The sequence below is a fragment of the Alligator mississippiensis genome, chromosome 4 (assembly GCF_030867095.1).
Source record: "Alligator mississippiensis isolate rAllMis1 chromosome 4, rAllMis1, whole genome shotgun sequence".
Lineage (NCBI taxonomy): Eukaryota > Metazoa > Chordata > Crocodylia > Alligatoridae > Alligator > Alligator mississippiensis.
In genome coordinates this window covers 70,035,450-70,046,406 of record NC_081827.1, presented here as the reverse complement: position 1 = coordinate 70,046,406, position 10,957 = coordinate 70,035,450, and the positions used below count along the sequence as shown (strand labels likewise).

The following is a 10,957-nucleotide window of genomic DNA, read 5'->3' as shown; positions in this document are numbered from 1 at the left end:
AAGCAAATCCCGGGACGTCATTCTCCCCCTGTACTCGGCCTTAGTGAGGCTGCAGCTGGAGTACTGCGTCCAGTTTCGGGCTCCACAATTCAAAAAGGATGTGCAGAAGCTTGAGAGAGTGCAGAGAAGAGCCACGCACATGATCAGAGGTCAGGGAAGCAGACCCTACTATGACAGGCTGAGAGCCCTGGGGCTCTTGAGCCTGGAAAAGCGCAGGCTCAGGGGTGATCTGATGGCCACCTATAAGTTTATCAGGGGTGACCACCAGTATCTGGGGGAACGTTTGTTCACCAGAGCACCCCAAGGGATGACAGCTAGGTCGAATGGTCATAAACTACTACAAGACCTTTTCAGGCTGGACATAAGGAAGAATTTCTTTACTGTCCGAGCCCCCAAGTTCTGGAACAGCCTGCCACCAGAGGTGGTTCAAGCGCCTACATTGAACACCTTCAAGAGCAAACTGGATGCTTATCTTGCTGGGATCCTATGACCCCAGCTGACTTCCTGCCCTTTGGGCAGGGGGCTGGACTCGATGATCTTCCGAGATCCCTTCCAGCCCTAATGTCTATGAAATCTATGAAACCCACAGTGAACTCATCCTCTGTCCCATATATGTGCCTTTTTCAGGGAAAAAGGCTAAACAAAACTAAAAAGGGCTTAGGGGCAGCACAGGAGGGATCCTTCACAAGTCTTTGAGGGCCAATGTACCTACCTCATTTCAAAGATACTTCTTCATTCCCCTGCTCCACTTCATGTTCTTCAGTTACCTTTTCCATTGCGAAGATTCAAACTGCTTTGCCTGAAGAGTGTCCTCTGGAATTGTAATGATTTCAGATTTAGTGGAAAGCCCTGGTATGAATTAAAGAAATATTGTATTCTGAGTTTTCTTTGCAGTAAGCTAAATACAAGCACACCATTACATTTCAATCTTTCAAGTAAAATACTTTTTTATAAATACAATCAGAAGAGAGAGAAGTACTAAGTGCTATAGTCCATCAGCAGGCTGTGAACTCACCAGTACTTATGTCCTACTAGGGCTCAGACAAAAGATTAAAAAATGCAGAGATGCACTGATTCCCTTCCAAAAATTCTAGTTGTGTTGTTCTGAAATGTTAATGCCATGTTTAAAAACAATTGTTGGAGAGGACTAATAATAGCATGCAGAGTCTAACTGCTAGAGCATCAGTTCAAATCAGCCCAAGGCACTAGTAACTAGTGGTGTAACAATTCTATGCTTGCCTGGTAGCTACTCAGCATGGTTCTTAGTATGTTGGTGTTCATAACTATTATCTACAAAACCAGAAAAGAAATTAAAGGCTGAATGACCAGGGACACGGAACTATACTTTCATCTCTGGACTTGCAAAGTATGATAGAATTCATATTGTGATAGAAGGGAGTATTGGAAAGAGATTAAAATGAGATCTTAACAATCAGTTTCTTCCAAGTGAGTTCGGGGAACAGCACTGGGCTTAGCACACAGGCATTTATTCACCATATGGTTGTAATTTTAGGTTGCTGAACAACTTATTAATCCATTTGGTGAAGATGACGATGATTTTGAAACTAACTGGTGCATCGATAGAAACCTGCAGGTCCGTATTTTTTTGTCTCCACTTGCATCTCTTCTGCTTAAAATATTGTACCTGTATTTGTTATTTCTGAGATAAGGATGATTCCAAATAATATCATAAATGGAGCATCATATAAAACAACACTTCACTTGATGGAGAAAATATCTTTAGAACAAAAAGAAAAAACATTCTTCTTGGGCTAACACTCCCCATCTAGTGCAGGTCTGGGTGGACAGGACATGACTCCACCCCTCACTATGTGCTGGTCAGCTCAGCTGACTGAACATCAAAAAGGGAATAATTTGTGCCAGCTGTTGGGCTCTGAGGCATATTGTATGATATCTGACCAGTTGGGGCAGGGCAACTACAAGGCACTTACAGCAAAATCGCAACTGAGCCCTTAAAACAGAAACTAATGGAAGGTTCCAGTTAAAGGATGCACATACGCTCTGTAGAGAATAGATTTAAATAGGCAACCAAGTCCCCCTACATGTGACTCCTACATTGGCAACATGGAAAGCACCATTAGCAGGCTATACACATTTAGTCTATACACATAACACTCGAGAATAACACAATAATTTAGCTAAATAATCCAGTTAATGAAAGTGTTTACTGGGAAAGTTAAGCATGCTGTCATTTGAGATTAAATGGGGTTGGAACAAGAAGGAAGTTGTTTTGCAGCATAGGGGTCTTCTCCCAGTTTAAGGTAATGAGATTTGCTCTATAGTAGGAGCGAGATAACTTATCATATCATAAATATCAATTCCAAAATAATATTTACCAGATAGCAAGAAAAAGAGTATTTTGTACATAACACCTTATTGCAAACAATTATATATATTAATGATCCCAGGTCTCACTTCTGGCTGTGGATGAAATGCACATGAACTTACCAAAGATGGAAAAAGATATTTACTGGAATGATACATCTGCCCGGCCACCATACACCCTGGCAGCTGCCGATTACTGTATTCCATCTTTCCTTGGATCAACTATTGAAATGGGGTATGCAACGCCACAAGCTTTTAATGTCATCAAGAAATTTATAATGATACATGAAATTTATGTCATGTCTAAATGTGACCCCAGAGCTGAGATTTAACACTGAAAAGTAGATAAGATTAAAATATTTATTTTCATTCAAACTGATGTGTACAAATACAGTACTGAGAAAATTTCAGTGGCCATTAGACAAGTATTGATTGAAGCAATCCTTTTAGGTGAGGGACACAAACATAGTTCTTTGAGTTTTTTTGTGGTATGCTACCTGTATAAGACAACATGAAGAGGCCAGATATTTCTTAGTAATTTTTCAAGATACTACATCCTCTGTAGCCCATTTACTACATCCCATTTATTTGCTTGTTCAATAAAGGATGAAGAAGTGACTAATACACTGCATAAAGCAGACACTTCCTTCCCTCACAGAGCCCTAATCACTTGGGACTTTGTGCTTGGAGGAAGTGGATACTTCCTCAAGGTCTCTTCCAGTGCTATCATCCCATGGCGCTACCCCCGAGGAGCACTTGATGGCTCCAAAGGAAGAGGAGGAACCATTCTGAATATGCTCTGTTGCCCTTGTGACTCCCTCACCATACTGCCAAGGATTTTCATGCTTTGCTTTTAGTTGCTTCTGTTCACTGAGTTCATTATGTGGAGGTCCTTCCTAATGAGCAGCACACCTGTTTTTCAAGTTCTTTGCCTAACGGTCTGTAGCAGAGCTTTACTTGTATAAAGACTGGCAGATAGGAATCGTATTGTTACATAAATCATATTTTTCACATCAGGGTTTACTCAAAACAAAGTCACTAGAATAAAGGAAATGGAGTAAACCTGGCTGTATCACTTTATCCTACAGGCAAGTTGATGCAGAATTCCTTCATGGAGAACAGTGGCCCTGGGAAGAGGAGAAATTTCGAAGGCAGCCTTCAGTCCTGAGAAGAGTTAAGAGATTCCTGAGTGTCCATGAAAGCTCTGCCTCCCCAACCAAGGGGAGCTACTCAAGACAGACAAGTGAGAATTCAGTGTTTTTCCCTGCACATGAAACAGGCCACATCAGACGTTTGCAAGAAATGCATTCAAGAGGGAGACATTCTGCCTCAAACACAAAGAAACATGAGCTGGCTGATAGGAATACCAGGCTGCATGGCAGCATAGATCTAGAGACAATCAGAGAAACCAGCAAAAATGACATTTTAGAGAGCCATCACCCTAGTGACAGTGACATTGTCTTTAAGACAGGCTATTCACTCCCTGAAATCAAGCTCATTAAAACAGAGAATAAATTACCTAACGTATCATGCAACCAGAATTTACAGGCAGGCATCAAAAGCATGCCAACAGAGAAGGATCCCCAAGAAAGCTTGTCTGAGACCCACTGTGATCCTGTGGATCCTCCACTATTTCCTTCAGAAATGGCTACATTACCTACAAGTTCTGAGAAGCTTTCATCCATATTCATAACAGAGGAACCAAACCCCCTACCAAGTAGGACAGCCCCTGATACCACAGATCACAACAGAAGCTCTCAAAGATGGAGTTTTCCAGACTTCCACAGTCAAAGTACATCAAGTACAGACTCTGCACCTCTTTTACTGGATTCTGGATTGCCTTCTGGAAGAAACAGCATTAGCAGTGAAAATGTTTTCCCTGTCCCTGCTGCTGCAAATCCAGTTGATATGTCCAAACTATTGGATGCTAAAGAAACAGCTATCGTAGAATTTACTACTGAGAAAAAATGAAGGAAAACGCTGACAGGGATTCATCTGGGTTCTGAGTGCATTCTATGTCTTACAGAGGAAAAGACTGGGGGAATGCAGAAATGTGAGGATTTACCAAACACAAATTTCTTCTAGTTTGGGAAATAAGCTGAGTTTTCAGTCTCTTTTAAAAGCTGTTTTTATCTAGGTCTTCTAAACTACAGAAATACATACAGGAGGCTCAGGCATGACACCATACATCAAAGAGTTGGGCTGTGGGTCAGATCCAGTAAGGACTTAGGCACCTTAAAGTTACGTCCTGCTGTCTTCAGTGTCTGGCCCCCAGAATGGAATATGCCTCCTGTGGTAGGTACATAGGCTTACCTGTACAATGCACAGAGAGAACTGGAAGCCCTAGAACAGGACCCAAAACAACCAGTAGGGGTGTATCTGAAACCTGCCCGTCTGGACCTCAGGGACATGTCTGGAGGAGGAACCTCCAACCATTTGGGATCCACAGCCTAGAATTCCCTCCTTAGGCACATACAACCTCCTTTTAAAGAACAGAGCTGGACTCAAGTCTTTATTTAAAATGTTTCAGTTGTGGGGCTGCCTCCCTACATTTAAAACTGCAGAACTCTGGTGGCTAGAGAACTCATCCAGGAAGTGGGAGACCCAAATTCAATTTTGTTCTTTCAAGGAGTTCAAACTGGTATCTCCCACTTTCCACAAGTGTCCTAACCATCAGGCTATGCACTACTCTGGCAGGGTGGGGAGGGGAGAATCTTTATCCCTCCTATTGAAGCTATACCACTACACAGCAAAGAATTCAAGATTCACTGAGTACTCTGTGATCTAGTGGTTAGGACACTCCTGGGAAGTGATGGGTCCCTGCTCTCAGGGCTGGTTCTGTATTTTATCCATTGACTATCTAATGTGAAAGGCCTAGGGCAGGGACAAGAACTCAGGACTCCTCCCGTCCCTGGTGTCACGACCTCGGTAGACACGGTAACTCTCTGCTCCCTAGGATGCCCTCCCCCCCCCCCCAACTCATCTGCCATGACTTGATGGAATTTTAACTGAAAAGGAAGGGTTCAGTGGTGTTCCAAGCCCAGGCCCGGAGACAGGGGGTACTCACTGCCTTGACACAGTTGATCCTGGGGCTCCACCTCCTCTACACCCTATCCACTTGTAAACCATCCGAGTTGTCATGCCATTGTGCCAGCCTGTTGTCCCAGCTTCTCTTCTCCAGCTGATGGACTCCAGCTTCTTCAGCCTCTGTTCACAGTGCAGGCTCGTAGTTGCAGCCTGCTCTTCACTCTGGGTCCTCAACCTTGCTTAACTCCAGTGCAGGGCTTGTATCTGTGGTGCCGTCCTCAGGCTTGGGGTTGAATAAACCCTGTCCATGTGCTGGGGTTGGTGGTTGACCCCAAGCTCGCTGTTGTGGAGCCTGGGGTCGATGAGCCTTGTCTGGCTCCAAGACGCTGCCCTCGCCTATTCTCTGTGGGGCAGGGTTGTTTGCAATTACTGTTCAGCTGGGTCACACCCTGGCGAGCTCACCTTCTTGCCTCCTGCCTCTCTCCCACTTGCTGGCTTCTGCCAGCGTTTTTAAATTCCCCACGGCGGTGGCTGTGGCTGATGTCATCAGCCAGCCGCTGCTGAACTTGAGAGCTGCTTAAAAAGCCACTGCAGTGCTGGCTCATGCAATCCAGCCTGCCTCTCAGGTAAGTTTTCGGGGCCAGATTACCCAGGTACATCTTAGATTTTGGAGGAAAATGGGCATTGACCTGCTCAGACTGAAGCACTTTTGGGCATGCACAGAAGCAGACCTCTAGGTGATAGGGAATGTTAAGGTCAATGCAGGAGGCAACTTGAAAGCTAAGGATCTTTAGGTGTTAAGTAGCATTTGAGTTGGGGTTTTGGGGAGGGGGGTTCACAGTCTTGGACTTGGGTGCCTTGGTTCTGCATGAACCTTGCTTCAGGCACCTAAATGTTGTACTGGATTGAGTCCTCTATTTCTGAAGGGTATTATTTGGATTATGGTGCTAAAGTGTCCTCATCTTAACAAAGACTCTGGCAAGGCACTAATCCATTAAAATAAAAAGAATATTAGACTGACAGTCCCTTCCCATGGTTAGGCTTCACCTAACAATTCCCAGCTCTTGACAATATACTTTAACCTTTCTTTTTTTAGGGTTTCCGAGTCTCACTCAGGAAGGAGAAACTCACTGCATCTCTGGCTATGATGGGGGAAATTGTTTCCCTCTCCCCTGGCAGTAGGAAACCTTTCTCTTGCTTCTCACTCTTGGAATCCAACCTTTTCCAAGGCCAGATATCTTTCAATCAAGTTGCTTTTATAACAGTAACTCAAGAATTCTTTTCTACCCAAATGCCATTAAAATTAAAAAACAGCCAATACCAAGGGCAGCCATATGATTATCATCTCAGCACAATTCATTAACAACGTAGGTCCAAGTCTCTGCCCACCATAGATGTGGATGGCTCCAAAGGCAATGGGACCGGTACAGTTACTCTTCTTAGGTAACAAGCAGAGCACATTGATTGGAAGGTGAAAGTCCTTGGATACCAGAGGCATCTCTCTTTGCAGCCTGATCTACAATAGCAAAGGAAAGCAAGGCATGCCTCAAAGGTTTGGCCATGTTTACTGACCAAACAATCCCCACTCCCATGTTAAAAATGGGTTTTGCAGTTGCTGCAAAGGAGAGTGTAGTAGCAGTCATAAGACAGTTTCATCATCTCTGTAAGAGGATTCCGCTACAGAAGAGCAGCCTAAGTAAATTGGATTCTCTTAGAGGAGAGGATGGGAGCCAGAGATTGAAGGTCACTACATGTCCACCTCTTGCACCTGCTCCTTTCCCTCTTCTCTCTTCCTGATCCCAGACAGCTCTGCTAATCTGCTTCTAGAATCCAATCACTCTCTCCACCACTGTCCTCAAGCCTCTGCACTCTCTCTGCTTTCAGTAGATTAGATCAGAAGAGGCACCTCAGATATACCTCAGACTTCAGTTTGCCCCTCACCACACAGTGCAAGATGAGTGAAACAGTTCTGCATAGTTTCCCCACTGCTTAATTCTACTTCATTGCCTGCTTTTTTGCCGCTCACTAGCAAATCTGGGCCCTTTGCACAGCACACCTTTTACATGCCTTATTCTGCTACCACTATGTGGACCAGCAAGGGGTAAATTCTCTTCCCTCTTATTCCCAGCTGAAGCCTAATTATAGCTAGGTAGATATCTCTGCAGTAGGCCAACTTCAATAAATGTCCCATTCAGGTTTTTTTTCACATGAATATATGCCATTTGAGAAATACCAGTAGTTAAGAATCTCTTCTTTGTTGTCCTTTGTGGGTGAAGATGACTGCATCCAGCAGGGGGCGGGGGAGGGGGGAGGGAAGGGAGAAGAGATGGAAGAAGAGAGAAAAGAAATGGAAAAGAAACAGAGCGGGAGAAAAGAGAAAAGGAGAAAAAATGGAAAAAGGAGAAAAGAGAGAGAGGAAAGAGAAAGGAGGGGGGTGGAGGCTAGGTCATGTGGGTATGTAGGTGGCTTATAAGCCTGATCTTTGCCTTGAACAATCTGCTGCAGCAGGGGCAGGAAAGCGATGAGGACTGGATATGAGATGTTTTCGTTTTCCTGGCTACGCATTTCTTCATTGCTTCTGCCATGCGTTGCTGTTCGAAGGCCAGTGCTCCAGTCTGGATTGATGACCTCCAGGGTGGACGGTCACGAACGATTTGCTCCCACGACTCCAGGTTGATGCCAAAACTCTTTAGGGACACCTTTACAGTGTCCTTGTACCGCTTCTTTGGTGTGCCATGAGAGCATACTCCATTTGACAGTTCATACTCCATTTGACAGTTAAAAATAACTTTTTCTCATAGTGTCCTACAACACTGGAAAAAGGATACAATCCACTGAGGAAATACTTTCAGGTAGTTCAGGTACAATCAGCTGATGTTTGTTTTGATTTTCATTGAATTGTCTTTTGAAGTGAGTAAATCTCCTGAACACTTCTCTCACCAAATTATTTACTTTTTAAAAGCAAACTGACCACTTTTAGCAGCAATTTCAGATTCAGATTCACAGATATAAACAATGCAGGACAATTATTGCATGAATAAGCCTGGGATCTCAGGAAGAGTACTGTGATATCCAAAAGCTGGCCTATGTCTATCCCAACCATGCAGTTGGTCCAATAAAAGATATCACCCACAAGAATTCTTGCCTTTTGCATAAATAAAGTCATTTTTAAAAATTAGATTACCTTGAGTGTATTAAACTATATCAGATATATCCCAGCAAGCTTGACCAATAGCCTGGGTCAGTTCAGAGTATAAGAGCATCAGTAGAAGAGAGTGAAAAAAGACTTGAGAGAGGGAAAAGGTTGGAACAGAGAATGTGTCAAAGCAACACCTTGCTGTCATCAGAAGTTATGACTGTACAACTGTAATGTTTCTTTATGCCATAACAAGCTGAGCAGTACTGCAACTTTCTAGGTGTTTACATTCTAACTTAGAACTCTCAGAACCCAGATCACAGAACACTCATATTCTCGTTCTGTTAAACCTCATTCACAAAAGATAGAAATATGAGTCTGACTAAATTTTCTGTTAGAATAATATGTATGCATGTATGATGGAAACAAGTGAAATGAATCTATATGAAATGCACATGGAATACTTATCTAAGGGAAGAAGAATATCCAGACTGCTGCTAAGTGAATGACACAAGGTTTTTATGCATGTCTTGGCTTAGGACCAAACAAATAAAGGTTATCTAGATAGACAAGTTGGCTTACAATCACTGCATACTTAAAACAAATACAAGAAGAAAAAAATTGACATGGAGTAAATCAGGCACATTATCTTAACCTGCCCTGCAAAAATTTCAAGATGGTAACTGGGAGGACATGCTGTAGTAGGAGAAATAATTTGCAACAACAAATGCATGAGGTGTAGACTTCTATTCAGAAGCACAGAGCCAAGAACATATACCAAGGGGCATCATAAGATACTTTACACCAGAAATCAAGAGCAATGTTGCAAAGGTATCTGTGTGTAGACCATTTTGGTCTATATTTTTCCAATGGGTGTGAAAATGGAAGGATACATTTAAGAGACCATATGTCAAACTTTGTCAAGGCCAGAAGTAAGCTTTATATTTGTTCCTAGTCATTCAGCTTACCCTGAAGTATAGGAGCAGCACATCTCTTCATTGACCCAATGACCCACATTTATTCTGAAAGGATTGATTTCCATAATTCAATTCTGGACTTCACATACCACAGATCTGTATTGTTGCATCAAAAGAAAATAGGTTCATAGGTTCATAGAAGTTAGGGTCGGAAGGGACCTCAATAGATCATCGAGTCCGACCCCCTGCATAAGCAGGAAAGAATGCTGGGTCTAGATGACCCCAGCTAGATGCTTATCTAACCTCCTCTTGAAGACCCCCAGGGTAGGGGAGAGCACCACCTCCCTTGGGAGCCCATTCCAGACCCTGGCCACTCGAACGGTGAAGAAGTTCTTCCTAATGTCCAATCTAAATCTGCTCTCTGCTAGCTTGTGGCCATTATTTCTTGTAACCCCCGGGGGCGCCTTGGTGAATAAATACTCACCAATTCCCTTCTGTGCCCCTGTGATGAACTTATAGGCGGCCACAAGGTTGCCTCTCAACCTTCTCTTGCGGAGGCTGAAAAGGTCCAGTTTCTCTAGTCTCTCCTCGTAGGGCTTGGTCTGCAGGCCCTTAACCATAAGAGTGGCCCTTCTCTGGACCCTCTCCAGGCTATCCGCATCCCTCTTGAATTGCGGTGCCCAGAATTGCACGCAGTACTCCAATATCAGTATATTGGAAGTCATACTTGAGAAGGAATACGGATGAGATAGAAATATCCCCTGAAACATGGAGATTACTTAAAAGCATATTGTTTTACAAAAAACTTAACCATTTGGATGAGGACAGTTTTGCAAAGATGCCAAGAGCATCAAACCTTTAAGCACCAGAATTTCTGTTTTCTGGAAATAAGTATCAAGGCTTGTGCATTGGTTTGCATGGTAGATTTCATCTGCAACAATCTTCCAAACATTCACTATAATAATTCAGTTGTGAATAGTCATTCCATAGTTACAGAAGGAACCCACTGAACCATGTGCTCCTGTCATTGGGAGAATGCATATTGGGAGAAGGAAGATGTTGTCATTCCTATTGGCCTTTATATTCCCTCAGAATGCAGATGAAGGGCAAAACAAATCTCTTTTGCATTCCCAAGATTAAAGTAGTACAGAACTACTCTTTTGGGACCTATGCTGTCTGTCAGACATTCCAAACACACACACATTTTTCATTTTCACTGTTGGCAAAGCCAACTGAGAATGGGCCCCCATTATGCTGGGCATTATTAAAACACTGAAGACGAGCCAGTGCCTGTGCCCTGAAGCTCTCATAGCTCAAAACTAATGAGACAGACAAAGGGTAGAAGGAGGAGAACATGAACAATGCATCTATGACAAATGTTAGATTAGTTCAGTGAATTTTGTTCTGATTTGTTGGTTCAGTCATTCCAATGGAGTTATCTTAGGTCAGGATTAGCCAGATAAAAAGACAAAAGGGGTGGAAATGTGAAGAATGAGGTGGAAAGTGGCATGAAACAAACAGCTAACCACCA

The 10,957-nt window shown here is 43.2% G+C and overlaps 1 protein-coding gene across 1 annotated transcript in view; it reads left to right on the top strand.

Annotated features, from left to right (window-relative positions):
• BEST3 (bestrophin 3) overlaps nucleotides 1-7,651 on the top strand; it is a 38,325-nt gene extending 30,674 nt beyond the window's left edge. Inside the window, exons 8-10 of the mRNA XM_006275051.4 lie at nucleotides 1,514-1,594; nucleotides 2,430-2,581; nucleotides 3,435-7,651. Coding sequence (XP_006275113.1) covers nucleotides 1,514-1,594; nucleotides 2,430-2,581; nucleotides 3,435-4,317 — 1,116 coding nt within the window. The 3' untranslated portion in view covers nucleotides 4,318-7,651. The remainder of the gene's footprint in view (nucleotides 1-1,513; nucleotides 1,595-2,429; nucleotides 2,582-3,434) is intronic.
• Nucleotides 7,652-10,957: the final 3,306 nt, after the last annotated feature.